At 33.2% G+C, this 20,328-nt stretch overlaps 4 protein-coding genes across 5 annotated transcripts; 2 read left to right on the forward strand and 2 right to left on the reverse strand.

The window, feature by feature from the left end:
* Positions 1-124: 124 nt before the first annotated feature.
* Positions 125-3,173, reverse strand: LOC105802681 (uncharacterized). 2 transcript variants are annotated; one of them, XM_052623481.1, is made up of 6 exons: positions 2,821-3,173; positions 1,729-2,255; positions 1,340-1,529; positions 1,197-1,261; positions 897-993; positions 125-789 (listed from the first exon to the last, which is right to left on the reverse strand). In XM_052623481.1, the coding sequence occupies exons 1-6, from the start codon at positions 2,971-2,973 to the stop codon at positions 442-444; spliced, it is 1,380 nt and encodes a 459-aa protein (XP_052479441.1). In that variant the 5' UTR covers positions 2,974-3,173; the 3' UTR covers positions 125-441. The 2 variants fall into 2 exon arrangements, with proteins under 2 accessions (XP_052479441.1, XP_012489923.1); XM_012634469.2 differs by having other exon boundaries at positions 897-1,107; positions 2,821-3,168.
* A 3,870-nt stretch (positions 3,174-7,043) lies between these two features.
* Positions 7,044-10,319, reverse strand: LOC128031872 (uncharacterized). The gene is made up of 6 exons (XM_012634468.2): positions 9,751-10,319; positions 9,099-9,619; positions 8,730-8,925; positions 8,582-8,646; positions 8,277-8,487; positions 7,044-8,167 (listed from the first exon to the last, which is right to left on the reverse strand). The coding sequence occupies exons 1-6, from the start codon at positions 9,910-9,912 to the stop codon at positions 7,814-7,816; spliced, it is 1,509 nt and encodes a 502-aa protein (XP_012489922.1). The 5' UTR covers positions 9,913-10,319; the 3' UTR covers positions 7,044-7,813.
* Positions 10,320-13,350: 3,031 nt separating this feature from the next.
* LOC105800928 (uncharacterized) lies at positions 13,351-13,848 on the forward strand. The gene has a single exon (XM_012632287.1). The coding sequence runs from the start codon at positions 13,351-13,353 to the stop codon at positions 13,846-13,848; it is 498 nt and encodes a 165-aa protein (XP_012487741.1).
* Positions 13,849-17,235: 3,387 nt separating this feature from the next.
* On the forward strand, positions 17,236-20,094 carry LOC105802678 (remorin). The gene is made up of 5 exons (XM_012634463.2): positions 17,236-17,498; positions 19,014-19,064; positions 19,183-19,270; positions 19,512-19,593; positions 19,733-20,094. The coding sequence occupies exons 1-5, from the start codon at positions 17,342-17,344 to the stop codon at positions 19,925-19,927; spliced, it is 573 nt and encodes a 190-aa protein (XP_012489917.1). The 5' UTR covers positions 17,236-17,341; the 3' UTR covers positions 19,928-20,094.
* Positions 20,095-20,328: the final 234 nt, after the last annotated feature.

Here is a 20,328-nt window from a genome sequence, read left to right on the forward strand (position 1 = left end):
TTATATATATATAAAATAAAGTCACTGGATCACATTCCAGAAATATGCATTGGGCTGACGGATCAGGCCCATCCTTGTATCAAATTGAAGTATTCCCCCACGTAAGCATTCTACTTCCGTCAGATTGAGTTAATGTCATCTATCAATTGAATTTGATGACAATAAAAAATTACATACACATAATGAAAATAATAATAAGATTTGACTCGGAATTTTATCCCTAAGTAAAAACTATTCAAAAAATAGGTATTTATGTAGACTAACTGCTTGTAGTTTTAAAAAGAAAAAGGCGGAAGCTACTTTGGCTAACAAGCACCAAACTGTAGTGTGGAATATTTATTCTCTTAATTGGCTAAACTAATTGAAGTTTATGAAAACTAATTGAAGTTTATGAAAACTAAACGAGAAAGAGAGGTTTGGTTTCTAGCTATCTAATGCTGCTTATGCTTTTAGTTTTTTCCAATATTCAGTCTCCCACGTCTCCACTTGTCTAGCTATTTTGTCTTTTGCCTTGAGAGAAGCTTGAATGGCTTGAGGCTTAAATGGGGGAGGCAATGTACATGGAAGTTTATCACTAGGAGACTTCACCATCGACTGCACCATGAACTCCTTCAATAGGCCTTGCTCTGTGGTTTCGGAACAGAGCCTTCGGGCATTTGGAGGTATTGTCGGTTTAAACTTCAAGAGTTTAGAGTATTCGTTCAACAAATGGAACATGTAATCATACACGTTTTGCATTGTCAAAGCCTCTTCAATAAATTTGCTTCCTGCTTTCCCTATGGCCTCTGCCTGCAAATTTATGGAATGAAATTCAGGCAAGGGTGTATATATTTCTTATGATAACTAAATGATTGAATTCGTTGCAATCCATGTTTTCATTTGCTGAAAATTAGCACCTTGTGAGTGTGATTATTGCCCCATTCAACTGCAAACTTAAGATCTCTGCATTTGTTTTCATTGCTGATAGGCCAGAAATGCTGCATCGGCATCATGCTTCTCGAGAAGAAATCATAGTATTTAGGGTTTACCAGCAAGGTCATGCTATCGCATGCCAGTATGTATTTCTCACTTACGGACCACGTCCTTCCTTCTATATAAATTTTATATCTTTGATATTGATTGTACCGCAACAAAGTTAAAAATGTCATTAGGGTGAAAGTTGTTTAAAATGGGAAGAAAAAGGTGATCGTATATACCTATGGGTGCATTGATCTTCCAATTTAGAATGCTTGAAACCTTCTTGGATTTCTTTAGCCCAATCCTGAATTAATAACAAGAGTTACCCATTTGGCTTGGCCCTGCCCCCATCAAAGAAGAAACATAATTTTTCAGGAATTACCTGCACATAAAGCCGAGCATTCCAGTCGTGTTTATCTGAAACGTTGCAGTTCAAAAGATCTCCCCTATCTGGAGAAGTTGGGTTACCCTTCCAGTAGGCATAAGGTTCCCTCTTTTCCCACTTGATCCTCTCCCTCTCTTTCTTTATTGCCCTCAATTGCTCCTCCCATGGCTTTATATTAACCTCTACCCTGCCACAACAAAGCAAACTAAATATCATTACCTGTGTAAATATTTAACATATGGCAATCTTTTTCTTCATTAGCAATTTGTTGTGGTACTATAAGTTGAGGCATGAGAATCTTTTTATTATTATCGAATAACAGGGTTTGTAGATCAATCCAACTCTAATACTATAGTGCAAGTCGTTAATGATGTAGCAGAAATTACCATCCCCAAAAGGACCAATCAGGGAACACAATATCCAGTGCTGCCTCCTCTCCACAGTAATGAAACACTGGCGGTGCTAATGCAGCATAGCGTCCTTTGTAGTCACTTTTCATGATTACAGTGTTGTCCCCACAATAGAAGAAAAGGTCTAAATCTGGTACTTTTCCAGGGTACAACCTTAGAAGCTGCAAAATACCCCATATTGTAAACAGATCCCTGGTTTGAAATGACCTGATGTACCTCTCCACATAAGCCTCTCCATTGACAATGACGAGTCTGAAATCCGCAATGGGTTTTCCCCTTTCAATCATGTCCTTTGTAATTCCCGAACTTTTCCATTGCTTTAAGTCTTGGTGGATCCACCGGAAATAGTCTGGGCAAGTTTTATTAGTGGATGATTCTTTGGGCTCAAACACCGTCGTATGGTTAACTAAATTAGAACAGTTGAGAGGAAATTCAACCTTCTCATGACGAATTTCAGAGCTTAGTGGTGGTGGTGGTGGTGGTGGAGTGCCACCTATGATAGGCTGAGAAACAAGTTGACCCCAACCCCCAAAAAAAAAAAATCTTTGAATCAATTTTTCATGAAAATTTGATGCTGCTTAGTATTTGATAGTCTGATATTGAAAAATTTCAGTTTCGGTTAAAAATTTTATTTTTATTTTTATTTTTATTTTTTATTCCACTCTAAAGGGATATACCTTATTTGTGAAATCTCAAAACATCATGAGTAGATTAAATCATTTTCTTAACTATAAATATGTATCGTAAATATTCTTTTTATGGTATTTCTAAAAATAATTATATGAACAAATTACGTTAGACATTCGTCTAATACACATGTCGACAAAGACGATGGATGGATGGATGTAAATTGTAATTTGGATTCTTAAAATTCAATTCAATTATCAAATTAGGCTTTTTTATAAATTATAATAAAAAAATTGGTCATATTATAAATTTTAGAAATAATCTGTTTAATTATAATTATATACATGTCTATAATAATGCTTGATTGTTTTTCCTGGGATTATATTCATTAAAAATGATTAAAGTAATGGAGTACGCAACAGTTTTGGGGGGGAGACTTACAAAATTCATCCAATTAAGCAGAGCAGCAATAGCAAGGAGGAAGAAGAAGAAGACGAAGATGGTAGTTGTAGAGACGAATCCCCTGAGGCGTCCAACATCAACCTTGGAGAAGCAACCATGAATCGCATGGTCAGCATGAACATGCTCCGCCATGGAAACTGTTGGATTCCTTGAGATGGAGCTCAAAAACTGGGGTAGATGATCAGCTGGTAAAAACTTGGGGAAAAAAAGAACACAAGGTCAAAAGTAAGCAAAGCAGCAGTGTTTTTTATATTACAACGTGCCTTGAGGGGAAAATATGGGCTTAAATTTATTTGAAAAATATTAGATGTAATTCATGACTTGTAACTTCTATTGCTGAAAATTCAATTCCGAAGACCATAACTAATGACTTTTTGAGGTGTCTGGAAGTGTCAATAAAGATGATGAAACATTGACAGAGACTTTAACAAGGTTTAAATATGCTTCTAATCTAACCACATTTAACATTTTTTTTCACTTCTTTCATTCCTCCAGTTAACGGCGTTATTAGAAAACCCTCAAAGGTCATGCCCGCCTACAACAGCATGCCATGTGGTTTATTTTTTTGTCTATGTCAACATAACATCAGTACATCACATCCACGTCGATTAAAATACTTCAAAAATATGTAATTTTTTTTAAAAAAATTTCTAAAATTTCATATGTATACACATAAATAAAAATTATAATTTTGAAAATGATTTAAAATGTAATTCTTTTAAATATATTTTAAAAATTCTAAAAATCCTATATATATTTCAAAAGTATTAAAAATTTTAGAAATTACAAAATAGATATATAAATTCTAAAAAATAAAATTTATAAAAAAAATTAGGAAAAAGATTAGTTAATTTTTTAAAAATATATATTTAGATGAACTTTTTAAAAATTCAAAAAAAAATCTAATACATTCAAAAGAAATTTAAATTTTAAAATAAATTAAAAGTTTATCGGGCATTTGACCAATTGACTGATGTTGATTGAATATTTACTAGACTTTGATCGACAACCATTTATTGTCGATCAACATTCATTCAATACAGGTCAATGTTGAACAACTTTCAATCTCAGTCACTTTTAATTTATTTTTAAATTTCTTTAGAATATATATGAGGTTTTTTTTCAATATTTTTTTAATTTTCTAAAGTTTAACCAACTTTTTCTAAAAGATTAAATTTTTTTATAATTTTATTTTTAAAATTTATATATTTTTAAATTTCTAAAATGTTTAATTATTTTTATTTTTTAATTTTTAATTTTATCTAAAATATATAATTTATAAAATTTTAAAATGTTTAATTATTTTAAGGATTTAATAATTTTGGTCTCATTAATACACCACCCAAAATTTCATTATCCATGTGGCAATTATAAAAGTAAAAATAACTTCTTGGCACTCATTTTTATTTTTTAAAATTATTTTTAAATTTATTATATATTTTAATTTATTGATTTTAAAAAATTATATGTATTTTTATTTTTATTTTATTTTTAAAATTTTAAAATTTTTCATAAGTTTTGGAAAATTATACTTTTTAAGGATTTTTTTGAAAATATGAAAACTTGTTGAAAATTCTTGTTTTAAATCTTTAATTTTAAAAAGAATCTTCCATAATTTTTTATATCTCCAAAAATCATGAATTTTTAAAATATAAAAAAATTAAAAATTTTGAGTTTTAATTTCTTATTTTAAAATGTAAGGAACAAATTTTAAAAAATGTAGAGGGCTAAAAGATTATTTTGCCTTTTCTATAGTTATTGTTATTAACTACAAATTTAGATGGTGTCATCAATAATTAGATCAAGATTAATAAATCATTGCAAGTATAGAGAGTCGATATTCCAAAATTAAAACTTATATGGACTTTTATCATATTTAAATCTAAATTTTATATTTTTTAAAGGCAATAAGGATGATGAATTAGAGGGTTGGGTTTTAGGTCGAGTTTTTAATTATAAGGATGGAGGGTGAGTTTTAGGGAGGTTCAATTATACAAATTATTATAATTCTTTACTGCTTACACAAGACATTATTTAATTATAAAACATTACTCAATTACAAAAATAAAGATCTAATTATTAATTTTAGGCCTATGAGGAGAAAATTGAGGTAGGATATTATCTAACAGTCAAATTTGTTTTTGCATAATCACTGGACGAGAAGGGACTATGCATCATGATCCCAGTTTTTATGAACCTAAAATTTCAGCTATTATTAATTTTAGGCCTATGAAGAGAAAATTGAGATAGGATATTATCTAACAGTCAAACTTGGTTTTGCATAATCACTGGACGAGAAGGGACTATGCATCCTCATCCCAAATTTTGTGAACCTCATACAAACTACAATTACAAGTCTCATCCCCACTTGCACAGTTGAATCAGCTTTTCTTAGAAGGGAAAAGTCAAAGGATTTGGTTAGACGAAAAAGCAGAGCGATGTGAGGAAGAAAAAGAAAACCTTTTTTAAATTACCTAAATATATCCTTCTCAAGCTTTAAATTCTTACTTTTTTATTTCAGGAAATTTTTTTAGGGATATATTGGATAATTTAAATAAGATTTTTATATATTTTTTTAAGATTATTGTTTTTAATATTTTTTAAAGGTTATTTCAATTTAATTTTAAAAGAGAAAAGACTTAACATGCAAATAGACCAAAAGTATAAAAGCATTTGTATTTTCATCCAATTTAAAAGGATAATTATTTCATCAGGCCCTAAATGTTTTATATAATCATACTTCACCGTCAATGACAATGGCGGCATCTAAAAAAATTGTTTTTTTTTTTTAAGTTGGAGGTGGTGACACTAATAGAAATGACATCACTAACATTTACTGTTTAAAATGAATCATTTACATACATAATTTTTAAAATGGATATTTTCATAAATAATAAAAAGTTATAGAAAAGCCGAGAATATGACTGCTTTTTTTTTATTCGTTGATTAGATTGCTTTGGGATCTGCTAGAAGAAGGATGACGAAAACAGGGTGTAAAAGCACTTTTGTTAATTAATTACCATTTTCTCATGTTAATTTTCCCCCGTAAGTATTAGACAATGTAGGACTTTTCTTTTCGTGGTGATGATGACTCATGCTCTACTGTCGTTTTTGTTGTCCCTTTTTGTTTCTTCTATATTATTATTATTGTTAATACGCTGTATCAATACATCATGATAGAGGAGATTTTAGTTTAGTAATAGAGAAGAAAAAATCGAGATGTATGTAAAATCTTATTATATAATCGTCTGGTCCAGTAATAGAGAAAAAAAATGAATCCCCTATGTCTATAGAATCTTTTTATATAATAGAGAAAAAAATTATTATTATTATTATTATTAGATAGAGTTTATTTATATATGTAACGCATGGTGCTTGGCCTTCTTTCTTTTTTTCTGGTAGAAGCAAATTTAGCAAACAGTAGTACATTAGGTAATTAGGCTCCCAATCCTTAGCAAGTTGTCCCGTGGCCTCATCATCTGTGTACTGTATGAGTGAGGTGGTGTGAAGGTTGCTCAATAGAAATATTTAGTGATGGACTCAGTTTCATAATGTGTGCAAGAATAGGTGCGAGTTTCAGGTGGACCTTGACATGACCTACTAATATAGACTTCCATCGCTGGTTATATTGTATGAAACAGGCATCTTGTATTCACAGAAAATGTAGTTCCCGTAAGATGGAGTGGATTTGGAGGAGTTTGCTATGGTGCTTGGCTTTCTTAAATGAAGTTTTCCTCCTCTCTTTTTTCCATTACTAGAAAATTATAATATGCAGTAACTTTAGTGAAAAATAATAATTTATGTTACATGAGAGTACAAATATGTTTTCAAAATATTATTTCTAATTTCTTATACCCAAATATATGTCACAATTATCATTATCAAATATGAATATTTTTAAAATTAAAAGCAGAGACTAATTGTGCAATTTAATTTAAAATTTTCGTATAACATAATAATATATCATGTCAACTTTCCGTTACACTAATATAGTTCAATGCTTAAAATATAACAAATTGATAATATTAGTGGCCATATCATAATATTTTAGAGTTTATTGACAGAAACATAATTTAAACCATATCGATTTATCCAATTAATTATTTTAAGTGAAATTTTAATTATTAAACATTTATTAGTTCACAAAATTTAATATTTAATATATATTTTTTTTCTATATTTTTATAGTTAACTCAGTAAAATTTAACAACTTTTTTTCACTCCTTTTACATTCTGTAAACTAAACAATAAAATTTTATATTTTAACCTTCGAAAAGAATACCTATTAGCTATACAAGCAAAATGAAAACTGAACAAGAGATAAGAAACAGTGAAAAATACCATAAACAAGGAGCTAATCACCAAAAAATTCTAGTGTGCCAACCACACAACATGATCACGGACGGAGTACACCTTTTACCCTTGCACAACCTAGTTCCATGACTCCGACGCATCCACCTTAAATTTCTAGCAGCCCAACTGAGGAGCTCCTCCCCATCGAGTTAACCCTTACACACTCTGCCACCACCAAGTTTCAGCTAAGATCACCCCATCCAGTGGAAAGCTCCACGTATTGCCAAATGAATAATTTCTTCTACCTTCCAAAGCTATATTTCTCGTTAATCATACACTCCAAATAGTTGACGCCATCCACCAAACCAGGAGAATCTTTTGCCCAATTCAACAGTTCACAGTGATCAATAAAATCATTAAAATCAGAGGTTCCAGAATTAAACTATGAACTGCCCGTCCTCTCCTCTCGCTACTAGATTTCAACTCGCTAATATGATCCCATAGCTCTTCGAACTTTGAGACAGTTATGTGTAACATATAAACACCAAGCTTTAGCTGCTGTAGCCTAGAATATACTGATATTTTCTTAATTGGCTAAACTAATTAAAGAGGTTTGGTTTCTAACCATCTAATGCTTCTTATGTTTTAGTTTTTTTCCAATACTCGGTTTCCCACGTCTTCATTTGCCTAGTTTTATTCTCTTTTGCGTCCAGAGAAGCTTGAATGGCTTGAGGATAGTTTTATTCTCTTTTGCGTCCAGAGAAGCTTGAATGGCTTGAGGTTCAAATGGGGGAGGCAATGCACATGGAGGTTTATCACTAGGAGACTTCACCATTGACTGCACCATGAATTCCTTCCATAAACCTTGCTCCGTGGTTTCGGAGCAGAGCTTTTGGGCATTTGGAGGTATTGTTGGTTTAAACTTCAAGAGTTTAGCGTATTCGTTCAACAAATGGAACATGTAATCATACACGTTTCGCATTGTCAAAGCCTCTTCGATAAATTTGCTTCCTGCTTTCCCTATGGCCTCTGCCTGCAAATTTATGGAATGAAATCAAGGCAAGGGTCTATATTTCTTATGACAACTAAATGATTGAATTCATTGGAATCCAAGTTTTCATTTGCTGGGAATCATATAGTACCATGTGAGGGTGATTATTGCCCCATTCAACTGCAAACTTAAGATGTTTGCATCTGTTTTTGCGACGAATAGGCCAGAAATGCTGCATTGGCACCATGCTTCTCGAGAAGAAATCATAGTATTTAGGCTGTATCATCAAGGTCATGCTGTCGCATGCCAGTATGTACTTCTCACTTACAGACCATGTCACTCCTTCTATATAAATTTTATATCTTGATATCGATTGGACACAGCAAAGTTCAAAATCTCATTAGAGTCAAAGTTGTTTAAAATTGAAATGAGAAGAAAAAAGGGTTTCTTATATACCTATGGGTGCATTGATCTTCCAATTTAGAATGCTTGAAACCTCCTTGGATTTCTTGACCCCAATCCTGAATTAACAAGTCAGTTACAGAGCTAACCATTTGGCTTGGCATAAGAAAGAAAAAAACAAACATAATATTTCAGGAAGTACCTGCTTATAAAGCCGAACATTCCAGTCGTGTTTAGCTGAAAGGTTGCATTTCATAAAACTTAGCCTCCTATCTCTAGAAACTAGTGGATTACCCTTCCAGTAGGCATAAGGCTCCCTCTTTTCCCACTTGATCCTCTCATTCCCTTTCTTTATTGCTCTCAACGTCTCCTCCCATGGCTTTATATTAACCTCTCCCCTGCCACAACAAAGCAAAGCAAATATGATTAGCTAGCTAATTGCAGGTGAAAAAAAAATCAAACATTTGCCTTTTTTTTTTCTGCATTAGAAATCTGTTGTGGTAATACGAGTTAAAAACATGAACAGGGTATGTAAATAAAATGGGCAAAGAATCTAACAGTAATACTATACCATCCCCAGAAGGTCCAGTCAGGGAACACAATGTCCAGTGCTGCCTTCTCTCCACAGTAATGAAACACCGGCGGTGCTAATGCAGCATAGCGTCCTTTGTAGTTTCTTTTCTTGATCACAGTATCGTCTCCACAAAAGAACAAAAGGTCCAAGTCGGGTACTTTTCCAGGGTACAACCTTAGAAGCTGCAAAATGCCCCATATTGTAAATACATCTCTGGTTTGATATGACATTCTGTACCTCTCCACATAAGCCGTTCCGTTGACAATGACGAGCCTGAAATCCGCACTGGGTTTTCCCCTTTCAATCATGTCTTCTGTAATCCCCGTACTCTCCCATTGCTTTAAATCTTGGTGGATCCACCGGAAGTAGTCTGGGCAAGTTCCATTAGTCGATGATTCTTTGGGCTCAAACACCGACGGATAATTAACTAAATTAGAGCAGTTGAAAGGAAATTCAACGCTCTCATGATGAATTTCAGAACTTCGTGCCTGCCCAAGTGGAATACCCTGTATGATAGGCTGAGAAGCAAGTATACCAAAAAGGGAAAAAAATATTCTATTAAGATATGGAAATCTAATGCCTTTGATATAAATATATATAAATTCACTAAACATGAGGGAGTAAGCAACAGGTTTGGAGGGAGACTTACAATATCCATCCAATTAAGCAGAGCTGCAATAGCAAGGAGGAAGAAGAAGAATATGAAGATAGTAGTTGTAGAGACGAATCCCTTGAGGCGTCCAACACCAACCTTTGGGAAGCAACCATGAATTGTTTGATCACCAAGAACATGTTTAACATGCTCCGCCATGGAAACTGTATTCGCGAGCTCACGCACACAGTACAGTAATTGAGGCGTATAAAGTGGGGGCGTTGGATTCCTGGAGATGGAGCTGCAAAACTGAGATGAAGAGTAGCTGGTAAAAACTTGGAAAAACAAAGATCGAAATTAAGCAGAAGTGTTGTTGATGTTGTGGAATGGAAGAGGTTTTAAGCTAAATGGAACTTGGGTCAAGAAATAGTCATGACGACATGCGTTTGAGAAGAAAATATGGGCTTAAATTTTTTTTATCATTTTAAAAACTATTAAATTAATTCTTTACTTAAGATTTTTTTTTTTTTTTTGGTTCAACTTGAGTTGATTTTGTTAAGATTTGATTTTTATCACTGCAACCCATAAGGTTTTTGTTTTTCTGGAATAGGGGAAAAAGATGATGATGAATTAATTAGTAACCAAGACTTTTCTTTGAAAATATATGGTGGGGCAACTTGAAGAATATATATATATATGGGTCTATCTCAATTATTAATTTTAGGCCTTTCAAGAGAAAAACGAAATAGGATGATATATATATATAATATTAACCAAGAGTTAAGGATTCTTTTGGATGGATGGTACATGTTTACTAGTTAGTGTAAAAATAACAATAATAATAAAATTAAATATTATAATGATATTGCAGTAAAATAAATTTAGATCCAAATACACCCTAAATTTGGTTTTACATAATCAATCAATAGACGAGACTAAGTTTATACATCGTGATCCAAAATTTTTGTGCATTTACTATTTATATTAATATAATTTTGTTGATTCAGTTTGTTATTACAATCTAAATAATTTCAATTTAGTCAAAATGAGTGCTAAAACAAATTTACAGAGTTTGACATCATGAGGGAAAATACAAATACACCCCAAAAAGTGCCCTTATGAAGACGATAATAATTTGTCATACTTTTTTATTATAATGGAATCTAAAAATTTCCGCAAACAAGCCGCGTTGAATAAGGATTTCACACTTGGCGGCTTTGCACTTTAATTTCAAAAAGAAAAAGACCAAACATGTCCTACAGTGGAAGAGTTACTTGCGAATAACGAGTGAAATGAATGAAAATCTACAGGCCAACGTGACTGAAAAGGAAATCAAGCTTTCACTTAGGCCCTCGGATGGAATGGGTTTGTCTAAGGGTGTTCAAAAAATTAACCCAATCGAAATATTTTGATTAATTCGAATTAATCGAAATTTATATATTTTTATCTTTTGGTTAAAAAATATTAAAAAAATACATTAAGATTAACAGAAATATATATTTTTAGTATATCTTTATAATTTTTAAAGGATTAAATTAATATTTTATAATTTTAGGGGGCAAAGTGAAATTTTACCTTTACTAATTTAATTTTTTTAAAAAAAATTAGAGGGCCTAAATAGTAATTTTCCATTTTAGGGGGGTGGGGCCCATGCCAACCCCCTAGATTCGCTTCTGGAACTAAGTTCGGCCACCAACCGATTAACCAAATTAGGTCGATTCGATCGGTTAATTCGGTTTTAACCGAAGTTTGAACACCCCTAAATTTATAATGATATTGAGATGTTATCAAAGTTGAGATTTGTATTTTGATTCGAGATTTCTTCATTCATAACACCGTGCCACAAGGTGTTAATGCTACCAATCTCGTTTTTGTTCCGAAAGTTACAAACCTAGAATATGTTAGTGATTTCCGACCTATAGGTTGTTGTAACTTCATTTACAAGATCATTGCTCACATCCTCGCAACTAGATAAAAACCGATTCTGTAACTTTTGGATGTAGAGAATTATGATGTGCGTCATATTTACATCCTTCTCGCTTAATGTTGATGGAGAGGAAATTGGAGCTTTTATTCCAGGGAGATTCGCTATCGCCAAATTTATTCAATTTAATTGCAAACGGATTCTCAACTATAATTACTAAAGCTACAAATCACACCCTGATGTCTGCCAATTACTCATCTCCTCTTTGCGGATGATTGTTTATTATTCTGCAAGGTTAATTGCACCAATGTTGTAACCATACATGATTGTTTCTCTTTTCCAAAATGCCACGGGGAAAATGGTGAATCAGGACAAATCATCCGTTTTTCTTCTCCCCCAACACTTATTTGAATACTATCGGTTCAACATGTGGAATTCAAAATATGTACTGAATGTTAGAAGATTCCAAGTTCTTAGGTTTGCCTTCCATTTGGGGGACGGGGAAAAAGAGGCTCTCGCTTCCCTTAAAAGAAAAAATCTCTATGAAAATTGGTAGTAGGAAAGGGATACTTCTATCAAAAGTAGGGCCCAAGTTCTCATCAAATCGGTGGTGTCGGCTATGCTGATTTACATCATGCAATGTTTCAAAGTCCCCGTTACTTTGTAATGAACTGAACGTATTGCTTAATAAATTTTGGTGGATTGGATTAGATGCCACCAAGAACTCAATACAGTGGATGTCATAGGACAAACTTGCAACTCAAAAGAAGAAAGGCGAGATGGGTTTAGAGATTTCCAAGCCTTTAATGCGGTGCTTCTTGCAAAACAAGCTTGGAGAATGTTACAAGAACCAAAGGCTAGATGGGCTGAGATTCTTAAAGCCATTTATTTTTCGAATTCATCGTATGCTAAAACTTGAAAAGGCAGGGGCTGCTCCTGGACGTGGAAAAGCATTTACGAAGGGTTGGTTTTTCTTGAAAAAGGGCTGAGGTGGAATATCGGAAATGGGGAAGATATTCTAATTTGGGAGGAGAAATGGATCCCAACAACAACAAACTTCATGCTTTCCACACCACAATCAGAGGGAGAGGGACTGGTGCTTGTTAAACATTTTGTTTCACCTTGTGGTAGACAATGGAACTTTGAATTACTTCGAGCTTGTTTCAACAAAGATGAACGAAAGGCCATTTCCATGATCCCGATTGGAGGAGCTGATCAAGAAGATAAACTTATCTGGCACCATTCTTCTCATGGTATATACAATGTTGGAAATCCTCCACCAATTGGCTCTAGTTCGAGCCATCACTTTCAGGGATTCGATTGGAGGACTATTTGGAATCTCAAGACTCCACAAAAGATAAAAACATTGATTTGGTGGACTCGTCACAATGCCTTAGCCTCCAATGAAAACTTAGTTCGAAGACACCACACAAAATCCATAAGTTGTATGAGATGCAGAGCGGGCTGTGAATCTTTAGAACATATCTTATTTTTCTGCCCTTTCACCCAAGCTGTTTGGAGAGCTTCATCCTTTCACTATACTCCGGCCTTAATGGGGTTGGGTTCCTTTGTCGACGGGTGGATGAAGATCAATCAAGAGCTGACTAATTTTGGTGCTTTTTTGGGTACCAGCATATATCATTGCCTGGTTATGCTGGAATATTTGGAAGGCTCGGAATAATTGAGATTTTCGAGGTGTATCTGTTAAACAAATTCAGTTATGGAATGAACCCATGGACAGCTTTCTTGAGTTTTCGGAGGCTGCTAATTCCTTTAACCGGGCTGATATTAGGACTAGGAACCAAGATGTTGTTTGGTCTCCTCCTCCTCCTCTTAACACTACTAAGATCAATCGTGATGCCTCCTTTATGGGTGTTTCCAATGTGGCTATTGCGAGGAGTAGCAACGGTGATGTTATCAACGGAATCAAAGCACAAACGAGGTCGTTAAATGTGTTTGTGACTGAAACCTTGGCAATAAGGTTAGGTTTCTTGTTGATATATCGCAACAGATGGCAAAATGTCATTATCGAATCTGACAGCTTCAAAACCATTAAAATGATCCACGAAAAGATGAGAATATTGTGGGAGGTCTCGGCTATCATTGGGGACATTGTTTCCCATACGTCTAACATTGGTTCTATTTGTTTCCAACATGTTCTTTGCACCGGGAACAAAGTTGCTGATTGGATAGTAAAGATAAGTATCGGTGGCTGTTGTCTCCCTTCATGACAATAGTGTATCCCGAATGAACTCATGAAATTTCGTAATTCGTATAGCTTCATTAATCGAAATTTTTATTGAAAAAATCTCACAAGACGGCTTTGCGTAAGGATTGCATCGTTGTATGGCTACGAGACATGGCCAAGCCTATCACAAAGTTTCACTACGAATATAGTAATTTATTATAGAATTGGTAGCCAAACGTTATACTTGTTGAAAGAAATTTTGACCATATAAACTTTAAAATATTTAATTTCACTTTACATTTTCGTGATTTTACATATTTTTTGTCCTTTTTTCCCCCTCTATTCGTCTCTCCTTTCTTTCTTCTTCTCCATTAATTGTAGAAGAGAATTCTCAATCACTGGTTTACAATTAGGTAATTTGACTGACGTTCTTAGTCTTGACCACTTGAGATACTCTACCACCATAGGTAAAGCAAACAACTACGAATACAGATTCCATCTTTAGTTTACAATTATCTTGTACTGGAATCAGTTGTGGCTACCATCAGCACTTCAAGTTTCAACAATTATACAATTATGAAATAGAATTTTAATATTTCTAGACTAAGAAAGAGCATATAACATGTGAATTCCATTTTGCTGCCTCAAACAAAGTAAGATTCTTCTAATGCTTCATGCATAAACATTCTGGGAAAAAGAAAGTAAATAAATGGAAATGAAGAGAAAGAGACCCACATCAGTGTGAAACAAAGTGAAGTATGTTTAGCGAAATAACAAAATACAGAATCCAAAAACAAAAGAATATAGACATAACAAGAGATTATTAGGAGAATCCACACTAGCTACTTTTTAACTTCCTAGAAGCTGTATTGCTAGCAATATTTGGAAATCAAAGGAGCCATTTCTGGATATTAGGGTGCATAAGGCAGAAGCTTGATGAATGAAAAATGATTACTGCAACTTAAAAACTTTCTCCCCAACATAAAAAAATGAAGTCAATATTAATTCCTATCAACCAAATAACCATAGAATCTTCATCTGGAGTTGATGAGAAAGAAGAAAAGAGAGGGGACAAGGAAAAGGAAATAATTAGAAAAAAAATTTTGAGAGAGTAGTAAACATCCACAAATCATGACCCTCATTTTAAATTAATCCTTAAACTTCTCCAAACTATTAAGGTTATATCAATTACGTCTTTAGGTTACTAAAACAATTATTTAGTTGTTAAATAACACATTAAATCTTATATTGTATAATTTAAAATGAATATTTTAAAATCGGACTTCAAAGCTTTTACTTTATTAAATCTATAAACTCAAAATAAATCCACAAATACTAAGAATTGAACCTAAAATATCGAAACCACTATAGCTTTAATTTTGCTATTTTAAACAAACAAAACCTCACTTGATTTAATTGAAAATATTTTTTTATAAAATATATTCTGGTATAAATTTTTTTTCATTCATACTATGACAGTATTAGACTTGATCATGAGCTGAGCTGTTCGGCCCGCTCGAAAAATGAGAGGATTTGGGCAAAAAATATAGGTCTAAAAAATAGGCTTGGGAAAAAAAATAAGGCTCGTTTTCTAAATGGGCCGAGCCTCAGGTAAGCTTTTTTTTTTTGCCCGGGCCTGGCCAATCCAAATTTGCAAAAAAATAAATCTGTTGTTTTGCTATTATTTCGCTATTTGTTACTGTTTTATTGTTATTGTTTGGATATTGTATAACGCGTGTTTTATTGTTAATTTTGCTATTATTTTAGAGGTATTTACATGCTAAGTTACATATATCTCTAGTGTTATTTAAATAGAAATATTTTTTTATTTATTTTCAATTTGTTAGGAAACATTTATTTTAATGTTTTTAGTGTATCTAATGTATTATATTTTTTCAATTTGTTTTTATATAAAAATAATATTATAAAAAATTGTAATACAAACGGGCCGAGCCAAGCTTAGACAAAATTTTAAGCCCATTTATTCGGGTCAGCCCTGAGCTTAGAAAACGGGCCTAAAATTCTGTTGAACCCGGTCCAGTCCATGATCGCCTCTAGACTAGAGGTGTCCATGGGTCAGGTCGAGTCCAACCAAAAGTTTAGACCCGTTTATTAAGCCCGGCTCGAAAAATAACATAAAATTTTGCCTAAGCCCGGTCCGGATAAAAATGCTAAAGCCTGGCCCACCCGTATTAATTTTTTTATATAATTTTTTAAATATATATATAATACATCAAAAATACTAAAAACATTAAAATAAATGTCTCCCAACAAATTTAAAATAAATTAAATATATATATAACACTAAGATAGGTGCAACTTAACAAGCAAATGCTCCTAAAATAGTAACAAAATTAACAATAAAACAAGAGTTATATAATATTCAAACAATAACAACAAAATAGTAGCAACATAATAGTAAAACGGTAACAAAATGGTGAAAAAAATAAAAAAATAGCAACAAAACAATAAAAACAACAACAAAAATAACAAGTTTTTTATTACATATTCGGGCCAGGCTCAAATTAAAAAAGTCTTACCCAAGGCTGGTCCGTTTCCTAAATAGATTTTATATTTATGCCCAAGACCATTTTTTAAGCGTATATTTTTTTAAAATCCTTCTACTTTTCGAACAGATCCAGCCCGGCCCATGGACAGGTACTCTAGATGGTATTATATTCCAATATTTTAGTATGAATTTACGGGCAGGCAGTCTAATGGGCTCTGATTAAGAAGAGATGTGAAACATGGTTTGTAATAGTAGGAAATTTGAGAATTTAGAAAAGCCTGTTAGCAAGAAGCTGCCTTACATATAACAAGGCCATTGGATCACAATCCGGATATATACATTAGGCTGACGGACCAGGCCCATCCTTGTATTAAATTGAAGCATCCCCCCCCCCCCGACCCATGCTGTATTTTCATTTCATATTAAATTATGTTGATTAAAAAGCTTGCAATGTCTAAAGTCCATGCCTTTAATTAAAAGTTTAGTAGTTTATAATCAAAAGGCAATTCGGCCACTCCAATCACCAACAGCGGTGTACCAAATCATTCACACAAATAACTGAAATGAAATCCCTATTTGTATGCTCAGCTTAGTTGGCCACCAGCCTAGACCTACGCTCTTCTTATTTGTCATTTCCCATTTCCTTTGCTTTTTCCCCAGTTTTACTTTCACATCAATTAGTCAAAGCAATGATCATGTGTTTTAACTACTCTACGTCGTCGTTTCCTACTAGCCGATATACGTCACACACATTTTAACCGTTTTACCTGTCGGCATGAAAGATTCCACATCATACTCTCGACCGTCTAGTTTAAAAGATGGGAACCGTTGGATCAAACGATAATAAAATAATATCCAAAATCAACAGTGTTTACGCGTGAACGTAGCGTAGGATATCAAAATCCAGAGTGGATTTATTATGAGTGTCTGGCTATATAATTTGATTTCAGCAAAACCTTGAGTATCACTTAATTCCTAACGAAATTATCGAGTATTTTTTTCACAAACCCATAAAATTGTTTAAGTTATGGCGGAGGAAGTGAAGAAGCAAGCTGAAGCTGAAACGACGGCGGCTCCACCGCCGGCAGTGGAGGTTCCAAAAGCTGAATCTGAGGAAAAAACTGTATCTCCACCGCCAGCAGAGGAGAAACCTGAAGAGTCCAAAGCTCTTGTTGTAGTTGAGAGTAAGCTTGGCTGTTACCTCATTTCGCGCTTGTTCTACATATATAGTCTCAACTTTCAACATGAAAATCATGAAAATTTATATGCTTTCTTTTAAGCATTTACTGGAAATTAACACTAGTCTGAGAATTTTCTTTTTTTTTTCGATTAATCATTTTGTTCAGATTTTTTTCCTCATTCCAGATGGATTTATCTCTCTTTTTTGTTCTTCAGTGAAGTAATTTTTCATTTATGGTTTGCTGAAATTCTCTTTCAAATTTGTATAAGAAAATATTGATAGTTTCATATAATCAAAACTTCGATTTCGAGTTTCCATCCTTTTTTCAGTTAAAATTCATATAAAGCTGGTTTCTAGAATCTCTTAAATCAACTGATCTAAGGAAAACAGAGCTCAAGACAATTAGTATAAAACTTTACCTTTAATTGCTGTTTTAGTGCTATGTTCTTTTAGAATACGATCAAATTTAACACAAAAGTGGGAAAATAAATAAAACGAACAGTTAAATTTCCTTTTCCAGATTTCTCTGTGCGAGTTTTCTCTGTCTTTCTTTTGTTTACCCTTTATTGAATGAACACTGAACAGTTACTTGATCGCTTTGTTGGACTGAGTAGAGTTTCAACTCCGAACCCTATTGAGAAAGACTAAACTTTTTGAATGAAACAATTGAACTCTCTTTAAAAATGACCATTTGTCTATGCTGATGTATTTTAATTTCTTTTTCGTATCTGAAAATATATGTTAAACACGAAAACTTGCAGGAAAATAAAGAGTTAAAGTAAACTGTACTGGTTTTCCATGGGACCTTTTTCCTTTTTTTTTTCCTTTCTGAGCCATACCATTCCTTTACTTTTCTCTGTTTATCAAATTTGAAACATATCTTTACTCTGATGTGATGATACGTTTTATATTGTGAAGAATATTATCCGATTTAACACTGAAGATTCTACAAGAATATGGTTAGGTTGGCAAGTTGCTATTGGTGATTTCTTTTTTTCGAAGGTGCTATTGTCGATTAGCTTAACACTATTTGTAGTTATTGCCCATCAATTATTGTCGTGGGCATCTAATAATATGATTATGGACCCCTTTTTTTTTCATTATTTTTAGGTGAAAGATTAAAGTTGCTTTGACAACAGGAATTGTACTGTTGCTATATCTTGTCTTATTAACTAGCTTTTAAGATTGAAAAAGAAGCTTCAATTATGGTATATCTTTTTTTATGAAGAATTAGTGTCATATTCTTCTGTATTGATAGAAATTCCAGGTAATCCTCAATTCGGTGCTAGTTTTTGTGCAAGTCTTACTACACCTGAATCTTATCAATGTACTTAAAGAACCGATTTGCGTAATTTTATTTGTTTATGTAGTAAGTTAGATTGATCCAGACATACTATGAATTGAAGTGATTAGTCTTTTGTAATAACTTTAATATTTTACATGGGCTAATGACGTTTGTCATCATTAGTCATTGCTAAAAATTATTCTGGTGGTTTTAACATTATTTTCATTTTGACAGAGGCTCCAGAGCCTGAACCAAAGAAAATCTCAGGAGGATCACATGATAGAGGTAAGTATGAAGTGATACTATCGCTTTATTATCATTAGATACTACTTGGTGATTTGATGAATGTATTTAAGATCTATGAAAGGAGGAGGTTTAAGATCTATTGCTTCTATTTTTTTAGATATTTCCCTTGCAGAGGTTGAAAAGGCAAAAAGGTTGTCATTCATCAAGGCATGGGAAGAAAGTGAAAAGACCAAAGCAGAGAATAAGTAAGGCCAAAAACCCCTTTCCATCTTTTCACAGAAGACTGAAGCTTACGAAATAGTTGTGTTCTCCACTAATTGTAGCTATATACAAAATTTTCTTTATAGTTTACAATTTCCATGATCTTCTATGAAGAGGTTTATTGCTAAGTATTCTATCACTATGAAAGTTATCTTTATGGTTCTCATGACCATCTGTGAGGAGTTTAACTGTTAAATAATCTATTGACTTAAAATCGATGAGCAGGTCCCAGAAAAAGCTCTCTGCTATTGTAGCATGGGAGAACAGCAAGAAAGCATCTCTGGAAGCAAAACTGAAAAAAATTGAGGTAACTGGCTCTCTATTGCCTTTTTTTTGTGTGCGTGTGTGTGTGCATCCATGCTTTGCTTTTTATGATTTAAATCAATTTTACTTAGGGGGTCTGTTATCAATTGGTTTTAATTCTAACGAGGTGCAAATATTGGTAGGAACAATTGGAAAAGAAGAAAGCAGAATGTGCAGAGAAAATGAAAAACAAGGTAGCTTTGCTTCACAAGGAAGCAGAAGAAAAGAGGGCTATGGTTGAAGCCAAACGAGGAGAAGAGGTTCTCAAGGCGGAGGAAATGGCTGCAAAATACCGTGCAACCGGACAAACTCCAAAAAAGGTCCTTGGGTGTTTCTGAAGTTCAAAAGTTTGGGGTCTGAGGTTGAAGCAAATGTGAATTTTGACTGTTGTTTGAAGCTTCCCGTTTTTCATCTGTATATTTCTTGTCGGTTTCTATGTTTGTTTTGTGTGTAAACAGTGTGTAACATCACAAATATTTAATCTACCATCGTATTCGTTGATTGATATAGATTTCTTTTTGGTTCTTTTAGACACAAGTTGGGAGGTTTTTCATCTGGACTTGTTGAATTGATTAAAGCATATATACCTTTCTCTTTGCTTTAAGGATTGACTTTTGAGATTTGTATCCTTCTGATGGGTGCAGCATAGACACGGTAGACATTCTTTAAGATGTATCGTTTATCTGTTATGGAGAAGAAAGAAAGGCTGATTCCATTCATGTCTGTGCTTGGATTCTCT

This window comes from Gossypium raimondii, chromosome 11 (genome assembly GCF_025698545.1).
Source record: "Gossypium raimondii isolate GPD5lz chromosome 11, ASM2569854v1, whole genome shotgun sequence".
NCBI classification, from domain to species: domain Eukaryota; kingdom Viridiplantae; phylum Streptophyta; class Magnoliopsida; order Malvales; family Malvaceae; genus Gossypium; species Gossypium raimondii.

What these genes read in the sequence shown, in the direction of transcription:
- LOC105802681 (XM_012634469.2), bottom strand. Translation starts at nt 2,973, where the DNA reads ATGGCGGAGCATGTTCATGCTGACCATGCGATTCATGGTTGCTTCTCC. An exon ending in TGCTTAATTGGATGAATTTT is followed by an intron (nt 2,256 to 2,820) that starts GTAAGTCTCCCC and finishes CTTGTTTCTCAG; the next exon opens with CCTATCATAGGTGGCACTCC. An exon ending in GCAATAATCACACTCACAAG is followed by an intron (nt 790 to 896) that starts GTGCTAATTTTC and finishes ATAAATTTGCAG; the next exon opens with GCAGAGGCCATAGGGAAAGC.
- LOC105802678 (XM_012634463.2), top strand. Translation starts at nt 17,342, where the DNA reads ATGGCGGAGGAAGTGAAGAAGCAAGCTGAAGCTGAAACGACGGCGGCT. An exon ending in AGGAGGATCACATGATAGAG is followed by an intron (nt 19,065 to 19,182) that starts GTAAGTATGAAG and finishes CTATTTTTTTAG; the next exon opens with ATATTTCCCTTGCAGAGGTT. An exon ending in CAAAACTGAAAAAAATTGAG is followed by an intron (nt 19,594 to 19,732) that starts GTAACTGGCTCT and finishes AAATATTGGTAG; the next exon opens with GAACAATTGGAAAAGAAGAA.
- LOC105800928 (XM_012632287.1), top strand. Translation starts at nt 13,351, where the DNA reads ATGGACAGCTTTCTTGAGTTTTCGGAGGCTGCTAATTCCTTTAACCGG.
- LOC128031872 (XM_012634468.2), bottom strand. Translation starts at nt 9,912, where the DNA reads ATGGCGGAGCATGTTAAACATGTTCTTGGTGATCAAACAATTCATGGT. An exon ending in TGCTTAATTGGATGGATATT is followed by an intron (nt 9,620 to 9,750) that starts GTAAGTCTCCCT and finishes CTTGCTTCTCAG; the next exon opens with CCTATCATACAGGGTATTCC. An exon ending in GCAATAATCACCCTCACATG is followed by an intron (nt 8,168 to 8,276) that starts GTACTATATGAT and finishes ATAAATTTGCAG; the next exon opens with GCAGAGGCCATAGGGAAAGC.